We start from the raw sequence: 24496 nt of genomic DNA on the forward strand, positions 1-24496 counted from the left end.
ATGTTTTCCTGCTTTCTGCAGGATTGGGGCCACATTTAGAATATAGTTGGCACATAGTTTCAGGGCATTTTGGGACCACTGAAAGTGTAATCAGATGCATTTAGTAAATCTGTGGCGCCGTGTTGTGGGAGGAGATTCAGGATTATGGACTAGTGTCTTTGTCCCGGTGGGATTATGGCTCTGTAAGGAGATCATAACATTAATATTTATACACACTTAATACAACTGGACACACAGACAGAGATATAGTGCTATACACTACTTTATTACACCGTGAATAGAGAGAAAAACAACCCCCTTAAAAGCTTCCTGATGCCAGTTTTATGGCAGATGGTCTCCATATTTACTCACAAGCTCTATTTATAGTCTGCTCTGCTGTGTTAATTTTAAAAACTATGACTAAAAATGCTGGCCAACTAACTTTTTCCATGAGGAAAACCAGACTAAGACTAGTACTAGTTAAAAACAGATCCTTGATGATAAAAATCGTCAAATTTAAGTTTAATTTTTTTCAAAGGGACTTACATCAGACTAAAATGTTATTGCTGTATTGATGGACTTTCATAATCCGTATTTTTTTCTATGTATAGTCGGTAAAACACAAGCAGACATTGGGTAGAGAGCATTTGAGGTATTTTTTTTAAACCTGTTAAGAGTTTTACTTTATCAGTTTTACAATATGGACAATCAAATCAGTTCAAAGAAAATACTAGTTATGACCTAAAGTGAAGACTAAAATTAAGGACTTTTTTTTTTAACTACAACTGGACTGTCTTTGAGTTTTCTACAGCTAAAACTAGACCAAACTTTTAAAAATGAAATGACTAAATTGTGAATAAAACTTGAAGGCATTAAATTCTAAAGACAAAGACAAAATGTAAAATATCTGCCAAAATTAACATTGCTGCACAATTTTTTTTGTCATATTAAAAATGGACAGGAAGCTGCTTTGTTTAATATCCCATTTTAAGTTACTCATTGATGACTAGAGGGCAGACTGACAATATATTTAATGTTTATTGACATTGAAAAATGACAGTACAAATACTCATTACAGACATTTCATATTGTATAATTTTTCAAGTATAGCTTTAATAACAGTGATCATTTGAATTCATTTATTTAGCACAAAATAGACAGCCAAACAGAAGCAATGCATTTAAAAATCACTGTACAAATTGAGTTGGAATTAAATATTGTTAAAACATTTGCTACATCTTTGAGAAACAAGCAGTTTAGCACTAGAGCAGTAAAAACTGTAAACAAACTATGACTAATGAGTGTGATATGTCTCCTTGAATGTAAAACTAACAAAGAATTGCCATCTGGCACACACCATAACCTGCATTTACTTTTTGAAGTCTATACATAATTTACAGTGTATTTGATTCCTGCTCTGCAAACTGACTTAAAGTTCTCTTTCAGCATTTCAGACATAGAGAAAAATCTAAGCACAAGATGGAATAATGATTATGTTCTTAGCAAACATCTGAATATTAAATTCCTCCATAAAGCAAATCATGTTAATGCAGAGTAGCAGTGGTTGAGAGTTGACCCCTTGCTCCTAAAGATGTTTAAAACTAGGCAGTTTTTAAAAAATAATTTATGTAATGATTAACATTCAAAAACGTATGTTTATAGTAGTCTCAAAAAGTGTTTTCCTAAAACTCCTATCAGCTTTGCTTTAAATAGGTGCCACTCAACAAGTGGTATACAGTGAAGACAAACAACTGTGGAATAAAATATAGCCAGCAGAGTCATAAATTGAGCTCCACAGTTTGACAAAATCTCAGCATTAAGTAAGAGCCACCCATGAAAACGGCAAGTCTTCACTCATTTGCCAAACAATCACACTAAGCTGCCTGTTTGCTTGCCTGTCTGACCTGAACTTGCCATGATGCCCCCGTGTTAAGCTGTGGAAAAAAAGGCTGTGCACTATCGGACCGATTCATTACTAAGGATCGGAAAGGCTTGTAATCCCATTAAAGCACTTGGTGGTAAAGGAGTGTTTGGGTGTCTTGGATCTTAAACTATCATTGCAATTAAAGGTGGTTGTTATCCAAGCACCTCTCATGGCCAGAATTTACAGGAAGAGTTAATGCTGTGCTAGAATTAAACTATTTGAGACTATTAAGACACTCTCTATTATTGAAATTTCATTGTAAAGTCTGAGAGATTAAAACTATTATTAGTGTGTGAAGTACAGTACAGTAAAAGTACAGTACAGCTGATTGGTAAACAAAGAAGATGTGTGTGCATTTAAGGATGTAAGAATATGGGTGTGGTGTACAGCATTTTGTTTTGTATGATTATGTCTTTTTTGAGAGAGGGGGGTAGTAAACAGGCATATCATGCTGACACACATTGAACCCAGACGGTCTTTCAACATCCATGAGATGGTTCCTGTGTCCCTTGGATATTGTGTCTTTGGTGAAATGTTTCTCACAGTCGAGCAGGTTGAAGTCAGGGTCGAAACAGATCTCAATCTGCCCCAAAACCTGGACATCATCCCTCTGTCAGACAGAAAAACACAATTTAACAACCAAACCGACTCAGTTCAGGGGGGTTCAGAATGGACGTTCTGCATGGAGTGCCACCGTGAAATCTGGATTGATATGACCTCAGATCAATTCAGAGCTCACTCTTGAGGTTTTAGTTTCACAGCAGCTGATTTGAGTTTGTTCAGTCAACACTGAGTAGGTTCACTCTGAGTTCAGCCTGTACACCCCAACTATAAAAAGCCAGAGGTAGTGGAGCCGGGATACAACAGATCACCATGGCAACAGTTGACAACAACAGGTCCTCAGAGTTGACCTCTTTCAAATTAGAAATCCTCAAGCAGACAAACAGTGAGTATTAACATGACTGTAGGGTCTAATAACGATTCTGTAATACTGCAGCAGCACAGTATGATGGAGTACTGGAGCCACATAAAAAAAGATACATTTCAGGATGGCTGTCTTAATATTGCAAGACTAGTCTATATTTACAACACTGAAGATGTAAATGATAAGATAAGTTGTAAGTGTGGTCTGTGTTTAGGTGTAAGAGTGACATGAAATGATATAATCCAAATCTATTTTAGCCCATTGGTTACTTATTTCTAGCCTTGGTGCAAATAATGTGCACACAGTAGCCTATTAACATGCTCCACCAGAACCATAGCTGTTCCAAAGACACTCAAACTTTCATTTTCTTCTATGACTGTAACTTGTTAAAAATGAAAACAATAGACATCCAGAATAAACTGTCTTCGTGAAAAGAATTAGCCATTTTCCCTCAAAATAATGACCTTTTGACGGCTGTAACTAAAAGATGGACAACTTTAATTATACATGTTTTTAAACATTAATCTCATACAATTGATTCAGCTCTAAATCTTACGTTTTTTAAAACATGGTCCTGCTACTATACTAATACTAGAATACTAATACTGAAGACAAAAGAAATTGCTGCTTGAGTCATTGTGTAAATTTGAGTGTAGATTAATTTAATATGTAGCCCATTTATATTTCAGATAAAAACTGATGGCATGGTAGGCTCACTGAAGCTTAAATTTATTGTCATTACTTTGGAATCTACTGGGAGAAAAGCTGACCTTGAAGCAGCTCAAAAAGAAATGGCCTGTAAAAACAAATTTTCAACTGAAAATTATTGGGTGACGATGTCTTACTTTACTCATATTTGACGTATTAAAGTAAACATAATTCAGTATTTGAGGTTGATAAATTGATTTAGCTTAAAATAAGGCTTTTAAAAAGTCTTACATGCAAGATTATAAGTTCTTAGATTTGGTCGTTTTTATTATTTTTGTAGTAAGCGTAAGAGGTTGCAGCCTGTAAAATGCTTCAAAATCAGAATTGAAGAATATTTTAAGTATCCTGAAATGGGCAGTTATACGTTGTTCTTTTCTTCAAACCTTAATGTATGTTTTTCTACTTTTTAGCTTTTAACTGCAGTGTAAATAGGTATCTCTAGATTGTGGTATGACTACTTCTAGGCTGCTTAAGTAAAAAATGATTACGTCCATTCCCCTGCCTTATGGTATCAGTTTATTCCTCATAGTCTAATACCAAAATTCTCCAGGAATTCCAATCAACATACCACATTATAAATTAATACTTGTATTTTCTATTCTTTTTCTGTCATATTCTTGTCTATCAGCACAAAACATATATGTAGCTGTGTTGTTAATGTAAGAGGCTAAAAATTGAAGACGCGATAGAGTTTTAAAATGTGTTAGATTTAACATCAGGTTTTCTGTATATAACATGTGCAGAGTTATGTGGTATTTTATCTATAGGTTCCTTGATAAAAGGGCATGGTACATGTTTGACAAAATATGTCCTTATCATAGATTTCATTCAGATAAATTGCTAATGATGCAGGTGATAATGACTGAATAAAAGAATGCAAAAGATGAATCAGTGTTTCTGGCTCTGTAAGAGGGAGCAGACAGGGAGAAACTTGGGCTTCACTGAAGCAAACCCGCTCCTGACATATAGTAACTGGATCAAAGCTGAAGTTATCTCTCTTTCTAGAACAGGCTTTATTTGACCCTCTTTCGCAAGTTTGTGTTGGCTTTCTTACTGAAACAAAAAAACCCAAATTCTTCCACTTTAAGGGTTTTAACAGACTCAGGGTTTGCACTAAACCTGCTTTCTGAAACAAGCCCAGTTGTGAAACAGCTGCAAAAGAGTTGAAATGACACAGGACAAACCCTTAATAATTGTAAAAATAAACAATATTATTTTGTTCTTTCAATGTGACATTTGATGTTCATACCCTTGATCTGTGGGCACATTGGATCTTCGGTTTGACGCTGTAGAACTTCTCTATGGCATCCTCGATTTGTGACAACTACACACATTATTGAGAGGGGAAAAGTAAGAAGTTATCACCTTGCTCTTAAGAATTTTTACAAACACTTTCCTCATTATTTCAAAAATGCTTATATAAACAAAAAAATGGATATACCAGTATTTTTAAGTTGGTTTTACTTGGCAGTAGGAATGTTATTACCCTCCAGAGATTTCAGTGTGCATTGTCCATTTAGGCAGGATGTGCTGGAAGCACTGGAGGCACTGGCAAGGATGCTAGGGCTACACAGCACTAAAGACCCTGAAAGACTGTGTTTTGCATTGTTCTGCGAGGCAACTTTCAGCTATCTGTTGTTCTGCCACAGCGTGTCATCATCTCATTATCACTTGTTTGGGCATTTGGGCTTTGACAGGGTCAACTAAGGCTGGGCAGTTAATCAAAATTTAGATTAAACTGCAATATGGTCCACTGCAATTTTCAAATCCACGAAGGGGGAATATTTCTTCAACCTGGAATGTGTGTCAAATACAAGTTAAATACAATTTATGCATCATTCTTCATCATCCAGTGTTCCCTACCTTACTGGAAATTCTTCAATTTTCCAGAGATAAATTGGAAATATATATCTACACTAAAATAACTGCAAATGATGGCCTCCATAATACAGTGAAAACACTGTAGCCTGTTAGGTCATGCCTTCCCCACAACATTGTCCAGCAGTCCTTAAAGCTGGGCACAAGGACCAGCTTTTCTCTCAAAGTCTCCCTCCACAAACACCTTGACATTGAGTAACTATATACAAACTGATACAATGTGATATATAAAAGATTGGATTACTCTTTACTGACTTCTTTGTTTCCCTTTTCTTTAAAAAAAATCCTGTAAGCATTTTAATTCATTATAGCAAATAAGGAAAATCCTCATCTTCAGATTGCACAAAGGTAGTTACAATACTAGATAATGCATGACAGTATTTTTACCTCCGACAAGGAGGTTATGTGATCGGCAGGGTTTGTTAACTAGTTTGTTTGTTAGCAACATAACTCAAAAAGTTATGGACGGATTTTGATGAAATTTTCAGGAAATGTCAAATGGCATAAGGAAGAAAATTTTTTCAGCCCTGTTCTTAAGTGTTATATTCAATATTTATCAATGTGATATTACATAGTAGTAGCACATACAATTAAAAACAATCACAGTATACCATATCTGCACCCCCATATTGCGATATGTATTGTATAGCCAGATGACAACGCACAGCTCTAACACATACTGAAATCTCTGGAGGCTAATGTCACTGCTATGACAAGTACCTCATGTAACCCACATAAAAAATACCAAAACATCCCTTTAAAGTATTGAAAATTAATGGACCTACTTTGTAGTAATCTTCTGAAGGTGTGATGTTGAACTTTCTCAGGATTCTACAATGACAGAAACACAGATTTTTATTTGTAAGGCTTTAAACTGTTAAGTCAGTGACTGTTTTAAAAGAAAAAATTATACATGAGCCATACTTGTCCAAATCCACTTTATGATACAGATCCAGGGCCTTGCTGAAGTATTTATGTTGAGTATTTAGAGAATCTGCTTTGGCTGCACATGTTCCATGTTTGTGCCACTCATACTTCCTGTTTGAACAGAAAGATAGGCAGGGTTGGGCTTATAATCAAGAACAGACTTGTACAGACTTCACTAGTGAATCTACTGCATGACAATAGAAATCTTGATTCTGCAAATGAGATAAACAAAAAAAATCAAGAACAATTCTGTCCTCAATTTCTATAGTAAAACTTTGCAGAAAGCTTAATAATCTAGTAGTGAAGGCCAGCTGACATTACGTGTATAGTGCATTTCCAAACAAGTAATTTTAAAAAAGGCAACTGATAATGCAAAAACTGTATTTTTTTAGTGCACTTGGTGTAGTTATAGAGCTGTAAATACACAGTACATAATTCCAGACAGATAATTGCAGCATATTGCCATCTCAACAAAACCTGGAACAGCACTTGCAGCCATTCATATGCCAGGTGAAATTTGATTAAAACAAAGAAAAAGACAGAAGGATTGAAAGATGCAGTACCAGAATTCATCAGATGTAGGTTTGATCAAGTCGGGCCAACTCATTCTCATGTCTGGAAGCAAATCCTGAAATCACGTCCAAAAGTAGATTTTGTTTTAAATATTACCATAAGTTTTCCAAAGAGGATGGGAAAAAACAGTTTACTTGGAACTTAACTTTAAAAGACATTTTAATGATGGTGTTCTTAGGAAGTACTAGTATATAATTTCTAGTATATTACTTTTCCTTTCACTTGTCAGTGGTATAAGGAAGTGTTTGTTTCTTACCAGTAAATAAAAACAGCAACAACTTGACCCATATGAACTTTAACCATGTTACAAATACTGAACAGTGTTGTACCTGTATTTTAGAGGAGTTGAAATGCCATGATGAATTGCAATCGATCCCTTTATCTGGCCTAGGAGAAGAAATGTTCAGAAAATGAGCTCTCAACTGCCCTCTTGTACCCACAAACCTAGCAATGAGTTACAGTACATCAAAACGTATTCACAGAGCTTCACTTCTCCTTATTTTGTTATGTTGCAGCAGGGCTGTAGGTTAACTTTTTTTGCCCATAGCACTGGTGCTACAGAGGTTGACAATCTTGTAACACAGAACAAAAAACCTATCGCACAAGATAAAAAATGTTTGTTACAGCTCTAAAACCAACAAGTAACCAAAATATATGCTCAGTAAGTGAATGTGCTTTAAAAACCAAAACCAAAACAGCCTAAATTACAGTCCTCAATTAACGTCTAACAAAGCAAACAGCCAATAATTGTTAAGGATTTTGGGGTGCAGCAGAGAGGAGAGACGCTGACGGTCCATCTCCACATTCAGACACAAAACAAAAACAAACTGCAGGATTAACTTTATAGAAATGTTGGTGCTTGAAGATGATTAGAGCTGTATGATTTGGAAGTCAGACCTTCAGACAGAGGAGAAAAGGAGCTCAATTCATGCTGCTATTTGTTGCTTTAATCCTTTTGTTTGTATTCATCATTTTCTTTAACTTTAGGCAGGACCAACAGACAGCTGAAGTGTTTTCCTGTGTTCATCCTATTTACTTAAACTTTAAAATGTGTTCTAGAGACTGAAGTATGTTTCTTTGCTCATCCTTAAACTGTTTTTCAAGGTCTGAAGTGTTAGGTCTGAGCAACATTTATATATCAGTATTGATATTGGTTAAAATGAATTTGTAAATATCGCCTTATTGCATAAACCCAAGTATTGTGCATTCCCAGTTGAACTAAGAAATGGAGTAAAGTAAAAGTTTAATGAAAGAGCCCCAAGGGACAGTTGGCCCACAGCCCATAGTTTGGACACCTCTTGTATATTGTCTGATACTCTAAGTAATAGGAAAATATTTCTAACATTATTAGAAATTCATTTTACAAGGGACATATTTTGTACTTTTAAGACAAGTTTAAATTGGTGTCAGAGGGCCTCAAAACATGCCTGTGAAGTTTGTTGCTGAAAAAAACACTCTAGGATTTTTGCATGTCTAAAAACCCTTCTGTTTCAGCCCTGCTCAAAACGAGTTGTTTTTGTGTCTGTGGCTTTAAATGTTAATGAGCGGTCTGACTCCGCCCCTGACCACACCCCTCTCAGGAAATGGATGTGGCACTCCTGGTGTTACAATGTTACAGACACTTTTATCCAAAGTGAAGGACCTGACTGGGATTTGAATCACCAATCTCCCAGGCTAAAGACAGCAGGATAACCCACTGAGCTATCCATCTCAACTGGTATCTGAGAAGAAGAGTAGTAGATGAGGGTGGAACTTTCTTCCAAGCAGGGAGGGCCAAGCACACCTAGGGGTGGGTGCCTACTCTCCATGTGAGGTCATGAGGGTATAATCTGAGAACGGCTTTTTTCAGCACACATTTTCTGAAAGGTGGAGAAAGAGAGGGTGAAAGGGAATGGATTTTTCTGGTACTTGAGGGGATTGTGGACAGGCCCAGGGCACATATTTCTGTTAGAAAAGCCTGAAAAAGTTATTTTTGCATAATATGTCCCCTTTAAACACTGTTAGAGTTTGGTCCATATTGCACTATCACACTGGGCTCTGATGTTTATATAGCTATTGTAAATGCACAGTTCCCTTTTTCCTCTCTAATACAGTATCATAACACCAGCAACATTAGAGTTAAATGGTAATTAAAAAAAAACCAAAACAAACAAACAAAAAAACAATAATATCTGCTCTGATTGGCCGGGCAGCCAGCTCTAAGAAGAAGAAGAGTCCTGGTGGTTCCAAACTTCTTCTAATTACAGATGATGGAGGCCACTGTGTTCACTGGGACCTTAAAAGTTGCAGATTTTTTTTCTGTTATTCAATCTTATCCACTTTATTTATATAGCACATTTTAAAAACATTGAAGTTTAACAAAGTGCTGCACAGTAAAATCAAAGAGATCACAAACACTGCAGAAGTAAAAACATTAAGAGGAAGGAAATAAAAGCAGGCAAGAACAACCTAAAACGATTTAAAGTGGAAAAAAAAAAAAACACATAAAAACATAAAACAAATAACAGCCATAAAAACACAGGGATTAGGACAATAAAAGACATAAAAGGACAGAGATCACACAACTCTCATGCTGAATTAAAAGCCAACAAGTAAAAATGATTTTTCAGATGCGATTTAAAAGTTGGTAGGGTGAGGGATGTTATAATTTCGAGTGGCAATTCGTTCTACAATTAGGGAGCCACCGCAGAGAAGGCTTGATCACCTCGGGTTTTTAAGACAACGAGGTGAAGCCGATCAGCAGACCTCAAGGATCGAGAGGGGGTATAAACATTTAAAGGGCAGAGATGTACTGGGGTGCTGATCCGTTTAAAGGTTAAAAAACAAACAATAAAATTTTAAAATTAATTCTAAGATAACAGGAAGCCAGTGGAGGGAGGCCCGGATCAGAGTGATATGTTCATGTTTTCGTGTACCTGTTAAAAGACGAGCAACAGCATTTTGGACTACCTGTACCCCTGCCCCAGATTTTTGCCTCAATACAATCCCATCTCAGAGGTCTACAGACAATTCCTTTGACCTCATGGCTTGGTTTGTGCTCTGACATGTACTGTCAACAATGGGACATTATATAGAGAGGTGTTTGCCTTTCCAAATCATGTCAGATCAACTGAATTTACCACATGTGGACTCCAATTAAGTTGTAGAAACATCTGAAGGATGATCAATGCAAACAGGATGCACCTGAGATCAGTTTGGAGTGTCATGGTTAAGGCTGTAAGTACTTAACATGGGATTGTTTTTGTTTTGTTTTGTTTTTTTAGTTTTAATGTATTTGCAAAAATTTCAAACAAACTTTTTCACTTTGTTATTATTGCGTATCGTGTAGAATTTGGAGATACAATATGGAATTAACACATTTTGGAATAAGGCTGTAACATAATGTGGAAAAAGTGAAGCTCTGTAGATACTTTCCAGATACACTGTATAACAACAAATAAACACTGAAGTACATTTTTATAACCTATTTTACAATTTTCTTATACTTAAAACAAAAACTGTCATCCTGTTACACTGATAAATAAGAACAATAGTTAAAATGGGTACCAGAGTCCATGAAGCGTCCAGTAGCTTATGTTTGACTTACAGTGTTCCATCTGAAAATAATATATGAAACAGTATTGTTAAACCTTTAGGACACAAACCTGTACATATCCACAAATACTCATTTGGTGCTTTAAGATCTAGTAAAGTTTGTCATTTATGTTGCAAACCAGCTAACACAGAAAAGTTCTTCCTTTACTCATCAAGAACGTGTCCTTGTGGATAGGAGAAGTTTGGGATCAACAAACAATAAATACGGTTCATCTCTTTCATCAAAAGCTCATCCCAAAACAGCCTGATAGTGACTTCTATTGCAAAACAACAATATTTCTGAATCAAACCTTTACTTCTGGTTAACAGCCTGGTTACATATGGAGCCACATTTGAGAAACTGTAACTCAAGGTGTTTCTCAAATTTTTAGACAGAAGAAAATTAGCAAAACAAGTCCAGCGACAAAGCAAGAAAAGGTATTTTTCTTGAGGTTGTGACTTGCAGAACAGTCAAAACTGCACCCTCAGAGAAAGAGAGAGCAAAACGTTGCCTAATCCAGCCACAGTGCTAACAGTCACAATGCCTTTCTCATGACTCATACTTAGACATCATATGATATGTAAGGATTTTTTGTTGACTCTGTTGTACATTATTCAGCCAGTGATCAGATAATCATTAGATGGTAACTTTCTCTTAAGCTTGGATACCAGGATTTCTTTAAATAATCTTGATAGGAGGATAAATGTTAAAGTATTAAAGATACAGTCACATTGACAATGCAAAGACTGATCTAACCATGTGATAACCTTTACAAAGCTTAAGCAGAACCTTTTTCATCAATGCCAGAGGTCATATCCATCATTCCTGATGCAGGAATAACTCTAAAGAGATAATGTTTGGCTGTGCAAGTGTTGAAAAAAGAATTGTGCTGTGATCTTTATGCAGCTAAGTCTTTTATAATTCAAACTGTGTGTCACTAGCAGGCCTTATTTCAGTTTTGAAAGGGTAGATATGTCAGTGAAGACAAAAAGGCATGAAGAGGCTTACACTACAGAACGTGCTTGGCCAGTGGTGTGTCAGGATCAGTTTGGTCCACATGCTGTCATGATGATGATGGTGGTGATGTGTGATCACATAGGCAGAGGACAGAGCTGCTGCCAGGCAGAGCAGGAGAGGAGAGCAGAGCCTCATATCTGACCTAAAAGAAAGCAACAGATTTGACATTAAACTGCTGTGAAACATCATAATAATCTCTGGTTTCATAAACAACATTGCAGAAACATTATAAATTGTTCAGAGAGCTTAAATAGTCATGGTATCGGCGTGTGTAGGAAAATGACTGGTAGACAACATTTCTATTAACATTGATTTTTTTTTTTTTTACTAATATTACTTGTGATATTTAGATGTCAGTGAAGCAAGAAGAGCATGCATTACAAAAAGTGAATGGCAAACAGAATAAAGTCAGGTTGTGATTAACTATGGAAAGTAGGTTGTAATGAAAACCTCATGTGACAAGCTAGTTGGTAAATCAGCAAAAAAAAAAAAGAACTTAAACAGCGCTTCCAATTCCTCAAACAGACAAACAACAAGGTACAATTGAAACCTCGTGTCTGCACCCATATTACCAGGGATAGTTTGGTCAATATGTCGCACCAATTGTGTGAACTTACTCTAAACACAGTCCCTTAACTGTAGTTCATTGCAATTTACAGTGAGGCAGGCAAACAGAAATCAATGGCGTCTTACAACAAAACAAACATGATCAAACAACTTATATTCAGTGCGTTGACCGACGTTTGAAGTCGTTAACTGAGCTTTAAAGTCCATTGTTTTAACACAGACCCTCGTTTCTCTACATCAAGAGTGGAGTGGCCGTGTTAGCAGACGAATTTCAGCTGAATGTGACTTAGGCTGTCACTACAAACGATGATAGAAACTTCAGAGTCACCAAGAACGCCCTTAGTTTTTCATACTTATATATTACAATGATAAGAACACATCAACAAAGACGCATTCAGCAGGACTGGAATAGTTTTCAAAAAACTTAATAGGCATTTAGCCGTAGTTACTTAAATACACTAGTAACTTTGAAAGCAATGGCTAGTCACAAGGTAAGCTATAAGGTTTTCTTAACGTAAGCGAATTTCTTGTTCTTTCCATTTGTAGAGACTGTGGCGTAGCTAAGTTTACCCATCTAAAAACTATCATATCGACAGTTCAGTGGTTTAAACATTAGCTAGCTGAACTATCGAGTCTAGAACAACCTAAAGCAATAGCCTAAAACGGGTCGTAATTTGTAGCTCGTGTCAAATTTAAATATTTAAATTCGTCTTACCACGTGTTGGACACTTTGAAACGGAATTTTGTTGGTTTAACCAAAGAGTAACGCTATAAATAATCACACCGTCCTAACTTGTTTAGTACATGACTCAGGGTAGTGAGTACGTGAACAGTCTGTTGTTTGTGTCCCGCTGCAGCCTCACTCCTTGTCTTTTTGCTCAGCCAATCAGAAACGCCGTACACGTCATGCGTCATCACGTGCTGAGATGGCTGGCCTGATTTACCGGACCCGGCTGCCAAGAGGTTGTTCCGTCTTTTTTAATAAACTTAATGGAGAGGAAAGAAACAAGAGAAGAAAGAAACCTAAGAGACCCGGTTAATCTACACAGCGTTAGCTGTTCAGTGTAGATAGCAACAAGTCATGAAAACTAGCTATAGGTGAGTGCATGAAGCATTTTTGCTGCATGATAGGAAAGCAGGTATAGCCCCATAAATAGAACAATTGATAGACGATGTCAGCATCAAGACTTGAAGAAAGTAGTCGAATTAAACATTAAACATGTATAGACCTATTTTCTTAGGGTTTTTTTAATGAAACAATTAAAATTGTTGTTGACTTTTGACAGCAATCTATCACTTTTTAATTCATGTGGGTCTTGGGGGGGGGGGGGGGGGGTTCGGCTTTTCTTAGATACAAGGTTTCGGTGGGAAACGGTTGGAAACCACTGCATTAGCAGCAGTATATGCTCACAACATTGGAGGATTTACCCTTTGTGTCTTCTTTGTATCTCTGATCACTGATATCTTTGCAATTGCTGCACTTTTGGCCCTTCACCACCATCACTGCAGACTCAACAGAAATCATGTGACTGAAACAGACTGACCAAACCCAGAATGAACACACTCTGCAGTTAAAGAGACAGTCAGTGTATTCTTCTCTTTAGATGATGGTCATTGCAAATCCTACAAATGATCCTTGTGTCCTTTTCTGAGTAGTTTATAATAGTAAAGTGTTGCATGCAGAATTTTGTTTTCCCTAAAGGTCTAAATAAAGGAACAGTCAACCAAATATGCAGGATTCTTAGTTAATGTTTACTCAGTAGCAAACAAAATATTAATTTAGATAATTCTCTTTTAAAAAGGGCCATCCACCCAAGTCTCATAATACAGAGGTAGTCTCCCAGGTCATACTTATTCAATATGTAAAGTGCCCAAGGGCCCTGTTTAAATAATGACTCATTATAAGCCAGTTTGTCGAATTAGGTGAGTAAGAAGGCTCAAAATTAGAGAACATTTAATTTTCCCTGTGTCTCCAGGGAAAGTGTAAGTTGAAATGTTTCAAAAAAATAAAAGACATACAATATATACAACAATGCAAATACCAGTATCCTTTTTTTAACTTTCAGATGTGACTTTTTATGGTGTTGGTTCTAACTCAGCCCAGTTAATTTAACACCTCATCACCCTTTAACCTTGGATTACCAATGCCTTACTGTAAGCTACCAGCATATTGTACCAAAATTATCACTGGGCTTTAGTTACAGAGTGTACTACCAGATGACCAATAGAGGGCTCCTTCGAACCACAGACAGATGTCAGGTTGTTTTTGAAAACCAAACACACACAAGGATCAAAGACAAACAGATTTTAATAGTGCAGAGAAGAAAAGCAGATATCTGCCAATTTATGGTATGGAAGAAGGGTTAAAATAAACTGCTCCTCATATGCCATGAGATGGTATAGTTTTCAGTGCAGAGGGTCCTTTAGACTATTTTTAATTTTTTTTTGTCAGACTCTGGGATTTCATTTCTTCTATTTCTATCCATATCTACAATAGATTGCAAAACTGATCTTAAGTATGCAATGAAAAGAACACCAGTCACATCCTCTGTCCACTGTCAGTGCCAAAATAGAGATGTGTGACTCTGGCATTCCATGATAAACCACATGTTTTTAACTTAATTTAGACAGTCACATATTTCAGCTTGGAGGAAGTAATTTTTCCTTTGTCCTTTTAGTTGCTTCATTTTACCCCTCTCCTTCTGTGTCACTCTCACATCATATGCAGCCTCCTCTTGAAACCCCCATCCTCTCCCTTCCCTTTTCTCAAAAGTAACTTCATGTTCTCGCATCTTATGATTTCACCTCAGATGTAAGATGTGTTTCACAGCCCCTCCACTGTGTCAGGAATAGTCAAGCTGTAACTGTAGCTAGTTTTATAAATAGGCCCTGGCCAAAGTTCAGCATGCGACACAGTGCCTGAAGACGCTTCAGAGGGTTTATAGAGACAGAGAGGACTGCAGCACTGTCTGAAGTGCACCTAAATGATTTCAGTGCATGAAACAGTGATTAGTTGAGCCCAATGAAGTATTGGCTGTTACACTTGTAGAGTTTTTTAATGCCTGTTCTAACTAGACTTATAGTCAAAAACATGTTTTATCATATAACAACCAGTCTGCTCTGGTTATCATGAAAACAAAATTTTAAACTTCAATATCATACTAATAAAACTAAAACAATATTAATACCTGATCAATACAATGGTAAAAACATGTTGATTTCTAAAGTAAATAACATTGGGTAATTGTTATTTTATTCACTTCCAAAATGTGGTCAAAATTGTTATATTGGTTTTTTTTTTTAATAATTAGTAGTTTCAGAAAATAATTGATCATTACAATAACAAAAATTAAATTTTTTTTAAAACATATGGCATTAAAAAGTATCAGTGTTGAACATTTTGACAATTTGAAGGCCTGTCTGACAAATAAAAGGATGTGACTGTGTTTGGAGAACTAGCCATGCTGCTAGCTATTCAGTAAAGCTTAAAAGGCTGCCTACAAATTTCTCCTCTAACATTGCAATAAGCTGCTTTCTATATTGTCTGGTTCAACTAGTGTACTTGATTAATGACTTATTTGGCATAAATTATTGAGAAATGATTCAGAAACTTGCCTTTGGGCTAACATGGCTCCTACTTAAAAACCATAATGGTCAAACTCTGTTAATCAAATCGATGACTGGTTGTAGTGGCCCTGAGTCTTGAAGGATACTGGTTATATATAGGCAGCTCTCTCTCCTTATAAGGCCTCAGGGAGAGGCAGGTGGGGGTCGGTTGGAGACGGGTGGTGGTTTTGTTGGCCTGGTTCTTGGTTTAGGCTGACTCCCTGTGGATTCAGGCTGACAACCGAAGTCGCTGCAAGGGAACCTCAAGGGGTAAGAAAAAATTTAATTACATTTTCTCGCTTTTCTTCACTGTATTCTCTGCTTTTTTAATCTCCTCCTGTTTGAAAACCAAGTGGAATGAGTGGGAAGGAATATTGGAGAGAAGATTGGGGCACAGGCAAGACCCTGACCACAGTGGATATGATTGGATGAAGTAATTAAGACTGTGTAGCAATTTAATTGGAATACATGGATCAATACTATTTTGATGATTATGGCTCTTATTGCCTTGTCTGCGACAATTCTTACTACGTTTATGAGACTCTTAATTGGCTTAAAGGGGGCTCCTACTGGGAGCCAAATTTGGTTTTGACACTTGGGAGGGTTTCTTTAGTAGACAAATAGCTGTTGTGTTGATCTGGGAGTCTTAATGTGTTTACTTAATAGTGTGCTGATTTAATCTTTCATTTAAAGTAATGAAATTACAAGGGATTATTGTTACAGCATTTCAGCAAGGGTTTGTGTCCAAATAGCAACTGTTAATGATCGAGATGAATAATTTCAGAGGTTTTAGCGGTTATGGTTGAGGATTTAAGAGGTTTATGATTACACATGCAGAGGCTCATGTGTCATTTGGCAGCCATTTTTGCTGTTACAGTGTTGGCTGGACTGACAGAGACAGAGGACAGCCCCTGGGGTGCAGGGCTGCAGGTCTAGAATCTGCAGCAGCAGCTTGCCTTAGGGTAGTTTACTTCTGAGGAAAATGTATGTGATTCCATGTCAGTTGCTGTTTGATTTTCTTTGTATTTATTTTGACATCTTCAGAAGTTGCTCTATGAATACATTTCACTCACAAATAGGGACAAAGGCAGACTTATTTGAATTTGTGCTAGATTTCTGCGACATTGTTAGACAGACTGGCTGACGGATCCTTGAGCTGAATAAAGTGTGTGCATTAAAGAATGAATGCTTTACACTGAGGCCTACATCCAAGAGAAAGCAGTTAGAAAAGCAGAAAGCATTGCTTGTTTACAACAAATATTTTTCTCATTTTACTGTGATAAATGAAGACTCTTGAGACTTTATTTATTGTGATTGCTTGTATCAACACACTACTGCATTCGATGTGCAGCTCTATCACAACCCATATTGGTTTTTCTACCCTACAACCCTATGATGCAACCAGGAACTGTTCTGCCATTATTGGCTTTTGAGGTTAGAGGTCCTGCATGATGGTGTCATCTATCTGACTGGGAAGCTTCTTGACTGGCGGTTTTGATGCACCCAGGAGCCAGTTTAAGATGTCTTTGATGATAGTTATGGTGCTCTGGAGCTTTGGAGAGCATGTCACAGATATGGAAACGAGAGCATCCCTGCCAATAGAGAAAGTCTCAGAAGCCTTTAAATGTGGTTGAGGAGCTACTGTGGTTTACAGTTTCCTCTGACCTTATTTCTGGTCTCTGGGGATCAAGGTGATGTAAGGCAATTATGTTCATCTCTGCTATGTGTGTATGACGCAAGACAAAGTTATGCCACTGCTTTGGTTTGTGTACTGAAGAACACGTTTATCTTTGGCACACTGCTTACAAAAGAAAGGAGCTCAACCAACTCATAAAATAAATACATTATAATCTAAGGGTGGAAGCACTTCTGCACGGCTTTCCATAGAGATATAGAGAAGTCAGCCAGTGGGAGTAAGTAACCAGTTAAGGGGTCCTGGGACATGAGCGCTCCTGTGTCCCCACACTCACACTCTCAGGGGTGAAGTTGACACAGATGTCAAAGCAGATTTCTCATGAACATAGTGGCTTTAGTGGAGGTCAGTACTTCTAAAATGAAGGAAAAGTGGGTCACAATTTGTTAGTCAGACTTTATTAAGCCAACAATGGGAAAAAGTAGCCAGTTGGCTGGTGCTTGTGGAAAGCCTCCTGTATTTTGTATTTAAATATGGTGGAGAACCTACAGAGTATAGGCTGCCAATAACAATATTTCCTCCTGTTATCTTTTCCATCTTATGGTCTGATTCAGAAAAGAATAAATTGATAATGATATTTAGTCACAAACATGCCCCAAACATTTCCCAGCTCTGTTCAGTTTGCACTAATTTAGACCACATTCGATTTCTGTCATCCGTCAGATCCACCTCACAAAACTCCTATCTGAAACGTTTGTGCCTGGTCTGAGAACAGAGGGCCATTCAGCGTCATTTGAGGAGAATAAGGCAGTACCTTTGGGTGTGGTTTGATTGTACCGCAAGATGGTAAACAATGGCTGCTGGCACTTAAGCGATTAGCTCGGATGTAGCTGTAGAGGCAGTATAATCAGAACTATAAACATGGCTTTATTAAAAGAAGAAGAAAAGAACTACTCTAACCACTTTTGGCAGAAAAGAGGTTTTTTCCCTTCTCTCCACCAGCTTCAACATGAGTTTGACTCACCTACTGGCTGTACTGATATTTAACAAGGATAGCAGCAGCCTGTTGAGCTCATGTTAAGGTAGTTTACTTAACGGGGCTGTGCATGCCCACTATTGTCATATGTTTTGCCGCTCTGAATGTGACAGACAAAATGTTCATTTAATCACCGTCAAAGAATTTTTAAAATGTTCTACCCTTCCCAATCACACTCTATGGGTGGTTACCAGGATGGATGTGAAACATATCCTATTCAGTGGTTGCATAAAAGTGCCTATTTGGCAGTTCAGATTATATTTTAAGGGCCGACTCAATAGGTGATGTTCATTTCACTGCTTAAAACAAAGTTTTTATCCTGATTAGAGTAAGCGAGGGCAGCTAGAAAGGAAAAAGAACAACACTCATAGTACTTTGAACTTTAGTGCAATTGCCACCAACTTTCAGCAGGCAGTAATTTATTCACTTCAGCTGCATGTGGTTGTTGCTACCATTGTTTGGGAGTTATGTAATTTTTGCAATGAGACTGAATAGCATATAAAGGGGAGTTTTTGCTTAAAATGATGGCACTATGACTGGAGAACGGCGATGCTGTTTGCTCTGCAGCACAGTTGGGGATGCACTGAGCCATTTTTGTGTTTTTGTGAATTAGACTATGTCTCTTTGGCTCATTAGCATTAGTTAAGATTGCATCAAACCTGTGTTTAAAGTTTAATGTAGACATAATTTGGGATTCATAGTGATTCCCTGTCTTCTTCTTTTGATAGCAGTGCCCTGTGAAGAAGGGCTCACACATATAATCGTCCTTTCAAGTCTGATGTACTGTTGTATGCTTTTTTTTTTACTTAAAAATGTGTTTGAAAGTCCACCTTTGTTATTAAAGTAGAGGTTCTCATGTTGGATTTAGAGTTGTTGAATTGATGGTTGGTGCTTCACCTGTTCTGTTAGTAACTGTTCATACACGTTCCTGCACCAACAATAGTTGACACACTAGCCTCTTGTTTATTTATATGTACACGTGTGTCCATGCTGCTGATGTCTTAAATCAACAGTGTGTCACCTTGTCATTCCTGAAGCTGACTTCTGTGTGTGTTTGTGACTATGTTGCCAACTCTAAACTCCTGGAGGGCTTTTCTTTTTGCAGAGTGTGAAGCAGTAAACACAATTTTTTTTTAATTGTGTGCCAAACGTAACTCATTGTTGTGAAGTACTGGGCTCTTAATAGTGAAACAAATAGGACATTGTGTCTTTGTAATAATTGTCCTTCTCTTTCCTTTTTTGTATTGGTCTTCACCACACAGCATCTTTTTAAAGCTACTTGAACAGTTTTTCACGGTTTCAGGCCCTTGTATTTGTGTGATTTTGTTACTGTGTATATTGTCCAACATGTAAGTGAAGATCTACTGTACTCTGTTACCATGTTAGTCTGTGTGTGTGTGTGTCTACAGTGTCACCATGTCACATCTTCTACGTGGGACTTACGACCATGAATTCCACCACAAACAGAGCAAATATGTGGTTAAAGAATACAGCAGGTATATGTCACACATATATGCTGTGCTTTAACAGAAAGCTAACTGCAGGATTTAACAGTAGGAAGCTTTGCTGTTTTGGGCCTGCTGTAAGCCTAATTTTGAGTTAACAGCTTTGTTTAAAATCCAATACAAGGTTAAAATAGTAACAGCTTAACATTAAGCTCACATAAAAACAAACTAACCAGCCACAAGACCATCTATAACTTACTGTAATTTTATTTTACTGCAGTCTAAAACTCCTCATCTGGGCTTTTTGAAACCTTGAGATACTTCCCCAATGCACAAATCTTAATTTAATGACTAGGATTGTTTAGATACCTGATTTTAAACTTCCATCTAAACCTAGTTAAAATTAAACATATCTATACCCTTTTAAAATCATGGCAACAAAACTACAATTCTTATTCAGTTGGGTATTAAGTGTTTTTGTGTTTGTTTTTGTGTGATTAAGAGGATACCACCAGGTATTCTGGCTGCTGTGTTTCATGTCTCTACTTAACACTTGAAGTCTTTCTTTGTGATGCTGACCATCATTTGCTTATAAGCTGCTAACAGCGCACTGACAAGCCTCACCTTTGTTATATGAGTGCTTTTCAATGATTGATACAGAAGTTCAATCAAATTTATTTTTTATACATGTTCTGTTGAACTCCTAAAGAGCTTATTGTCCTGATTACCAGATAAGTTACTGTTTAGCATTCCTTCAGCAATGATTAATTCACTGACAAAGAGTTAACTAGTGTTTGCTCATAAAGTGGATTTTTCTACAGACTTGAAAACAACTCAAAGTAGATTCAGATCACTAAAGTGGGGGTCGATTTCCTTTCATTTCTAATATGAGCTTAGCAAACTATGAGCTTAGCAAAGACATTTGTATTTGGTAGATTATTTCCTTGTTGTAAAATCCTTCTTGTAAATAAATCTTAAACCACTGGAAAGCCAATTTATTTCCATGTTAAATGGTGCTGAATTTGTAAGGAACATGCATTAGTGGGATGAGCAGCAGAGCTGAGTATGTGGGTTGCGCCTGTGAAAAAATGTCAGACCTTCTCTGCCAGTGCTAACCCGTCAGCACTTAGAAACTGTAGGCTGTCCTCTACAGATCTGCAGTCAAGGTTTGCAGGACCATATGGCGGACAGCTCTCTGCCCAGAACAGACTGCACACAGCCAATTTTCATTCTCATAGAGCTGCTAGGAGGCCTGCAATGACTGCCCTTCACTGTCAGGCCTGTTTGCACTGGTGTCGGTAACACGTGAACTGGAACCTGGACATGTGGAGGAACATTATGTTCAGTGATGAGTCCAGATTTTGCCTACCGCAGTTGGACAAATGGTTAAGTTGAGAAAAGGATGATTGCTGCACCGATAGAGTAACATCTTTTGGTGGAGGCAATGTGATGGTGTGGGGCAGCATCTCCCTCACTGGAAAAACAAGACTTGTCATCATCAATGCAGAGAGATATCGAGATGAGATTCAGCAACCAGTGGCAATCCCATTTCTTCACCATCTGGGACTGAACTCTATCTTCCAAGATGACACTACCTCCACAATTAGAGAGAATGAAATGGCCGGCCAGCAGTCCTGACCTCACTCCTATTGAACACCTGTGGTAACAGCTTGGACATGCTGTTCTTGCCAGAGTGACCAACACAACCACATTGGCTGACTTGTGACCAATGTTTGTTGAAGAATGGGATGCCATCCCACAGCAGTGTGACCAAGCTGGTGACCAACATAAGGAGGGGTGCCAAGCTGTTGTGGCTGTGTATATACTCAGCACTGCTGCTCATCCCACAAATGCTTGTCCTTCACAAATGTGGCACCATTTAGTACATAGTACTAGTACACTATACATAGTTTGTCCATGTCTGTGTGTTCCTGTAAAGTGTCCTTGGGTTTCTTGAAAGGCGCTATATAAATTCAAGATATTATTATTATTATTTAAAAGTGAAATAAACAGGCTGTCCAACGGTATAAGATTTATTGCCAAGAAGCATTGATACAAGAAAGACATAATCTACCAAACACAAATGTCCTCACTTTTTATGCTAAGTTCAGCCTTCTACAAGACAAAAACCATAGTCATGGACTACCTATTAAAAAACATTACCCTGAAATAAGCATGTCATTGATTTGATATTTTGGCTGAACCAGCACATCCCAGGCACTGTGTAAATGGTTGTTGTACCCCAACCTGGCATCCAACCAAAACTTTTTGAGAAAGAGGTCAGACTTATTTCCCTTTCTCAACATGCAACATGTGCCCCTCCTGCACCTCATACCTCATTCCCATCACAGCAGTGTTAATCCAACAGCTTTGTATGTTGCTGCCAGCTCTCAGGGTCCCCATGCCTCTCTGAACTGCAGGACACTCATTTTTCTGGTGGCGGAATGATTTCAGGCCAGTAGGCCTTATGGATGAACAATGACAACAGACACAGACCCAAAGGTTCCCACTGCAGGCTGTGTCTCACCTGGTGACTACTGTATCTCAAGCTATTAGGCAAAAGCCCTAACAGCAACTCTAAGTAAGCATCTCATAGGTTGGAATTTTTATGGGGATCATCTGCAAATTTATCTATTCTAAAGAAAAAACATTGTGTAAAGCAGTCACACATAGTAGTTTGTGGCATCAATGACATTCCAACTGGGCAGATATTTTTGTGAACTTGCAAGTTAAACATGTATCTGTTAAGATACTGATCAACAGGTTAGTCTTCCCAGTACTCACCAGCACCCTCTTGTAATGACTGGCATCTTTCTCACTGAGAAAAATGTCTGCCATAGCACTGAAATGAAAGAAGACAAAGAACACAAATGTTATGTCCTAATCATTTATGACGAGTGTAAATCCTTTAACACACTCTCTTAAAAAAAAGACTGCACTGTGATGCTCGAGACTCTCTGCTATTAACCACATGTGGTCTGATATGACTTTTGTCTTGAACTGGGATCTCCTTCGATTTTATGAGGGGGTAACAGTTGATCATAGTTGGTAACTTTGTGTCAAGGACAGAAGCAATCCATGTCTAATTTCCCATTCCTACTAATAAGATCCAGGCACCTGGTTCACACCCTTTAATTTGTTTTTGTTTACACAGTAACAGACATGAACTTTTAACTTGTCATGGTATGACTTATTCAATTTTCACAAATGCAGTTGGGGCCCAACAGACCATGTCCCAGCAAAGGACTGATTAATTGGCACTGACTGACTTTACTGTTACTTTTGATTTCAGTGCACTGCTTGGTAGATAAAAGTAGAGATGCACCATCTGGCTCAGATCCCTATACCATCAACTGACCTTAGGGTATTGTCAGAAATCAAGTCTTGGCTTAAACATGCTTCCTAACTTTGATAAACCATTGGTAACACACAAGAGTCATTCTGATTCCGATACCAGTATCATAAACAGGTCGATTACTGCTTAAAATGCAGGTATTGTTATCGGCGAGTACACAAGTGTATGCACCGATCCGATACCATTTGGTTTAGCTTTTATTTCGCTTTGTTTAGTCATGCTAAATGTTAGCACTATTAACTGGAAATCAATTCTTCTTCACTGCCTGAAAGCACTGCATGCTACCGGGGCTACCATTTTCAGAGCAGCAAAGAAGAACCAAAGGACCCACTGCAGCAGCAAAGAATGGTGTCTGCGAGACAGTTTTTCTCTGAATGTGATCATTAAAATGCCTTCCAGACCGGCGCTGTCGTACACAACAAGAAGTGACACAGTTTATCAAAAGTTATATCGTTTTTGAACCACAAATTGCTGCCTCTTACTTGTTGTTCCTCTTGAAGCTAGCCGTTGTGCTCTCCCATTGGCGCTATTGATGCCTTTGAATCCCTTGCAGCAGCGTTTTCAGCTAGCCTGGAGCTCGTGTGACTTTTGGGGACTTTTTTGATTAAATCTACACCAGTAAACCTGATACAGAATGTCTTTATCCATTTTAATCAGTTGACAATCATTTATTACCGCTAACCCGAATGCTAACCGCCATATTGTTTACTATTTGTGTGGGTTTGTCAGCCTGTTGCATGCTGTTCTGTAATCACGTCATACTGCCAAATTAGAACATAATGGAGAAAGATAGAGGGAGCATGTGATGCAGCCCCCTGTATTATTGTTATTTTAATATTTAGGAGTAAAACTTAGTAATCAGCAGGAAAAAAACTTTAGGGTCCAGAGATGCTGTACATTATGATTCTATTTGTTGAGCCGTGTTCTGAGTCAAATATAGTTCTAAAATAATTTGATCGTCTGCACAGTCAGTCTAGAAAGTTCACATTGGTATCAGATCGGTACTTGGTATTGGGCAATACCCAACACCTTGGTGTAGGAATCGTATCAGGAGAGAAAAAATGGTATTGGAACATCCCTAATCCATAGACAGAAATCGACTTGGTTATCATTCAATGACAAAATTAAAAAAAACAGAAAAAAATATAGTGTTGCACTGAAAACTTGGTATAACACCCTTTCAAATTTAGCAGAAATCACTACTCACTGGGAAACTTGCAGTGCTACTGCCAATCCTCCAAATATTGTTTTTGTAGGGATTACAAGAAGCTTTGGAAGCTTTTGTCATAGCAGGCGTGTAATACCTCCAAACTGCTGAAATTTTAGCTCTGATGAACAAAATGCCCATA

The 24496-nt window shown here is 37.7% G+C and overlaps 2 protein-coding genes across 3 annotated transcripts in view; one reads left to right on the top strand and one right to left on the bottom strand.

Moving 5' to 3' along the window:
• Window positions 1-1003: 1003 nt before the first annotated feature.
• On the bottom strand, window positions 1004-23758 carry rnaset2 (ribonuclease T2). 2 transcript variants are annotated; one of them, XM_041783645.1, is made up of 10 exons: window positions 23630-23758; window positions 22577-22634; window positions 11497-11647; window positions 10461-10510; window positions 7244-7301; window positions 6905-6969; window positions 6339-6452; window positions 6200-6245; window positions 4786-4860; window positions 1004-2513 (listed from the first exon to the last, which is right to left on the bottom strand). In XM_041783645.1, coding segments are annotated over exons 1-10 (822 nt in total). In that variant the 5' UTR covers window positions 23631-23758; the 3' UTR covers window positions 1004-2309. The 2 variants fall into 2 exon arrangements, with proteins under 2 accessions (XP_041639579.1, XP_041639591.1); XM_041783657.1 differs by lacking the exons at window positions 22577-22634; window positions 23630-23758 and adding an exon at window positions 12788-12918.
• The window catches only part of myom2b (myomesin 2b), a 49639-nt gene continuing 40966 nt past the window's right edge, over window positions 15824-24496 (top strand). The window contains exons 1-2 of the mRNA XM_041783633.1: window positions 15824-15948; window positions 19757-19843. Coding sequence (XP_041639567.1) covers window positions 19764-19843 — 80 coding nt within the window. The 5' untranslated portion in view covers window positions 15824-15948; window positions 19757-19763. The remainder of the gene's footprint in view (window positions 15949-19756; window positions 19844-24496) is intronic.

Source organism: Cheilinus undulatus, linkage group 1 (genome assembly GCF_018320785.1).
Source record: "Cheilinus undulatus linkage group 1, ASM1832078v1, whole genome shotgun sequence".
Lineage (NCBI taxonomy): Eukaryota > Metazoa > Chordata > Actinopteri > Labriformes > Labridae > Cheilinus > Cheilinus undulatus.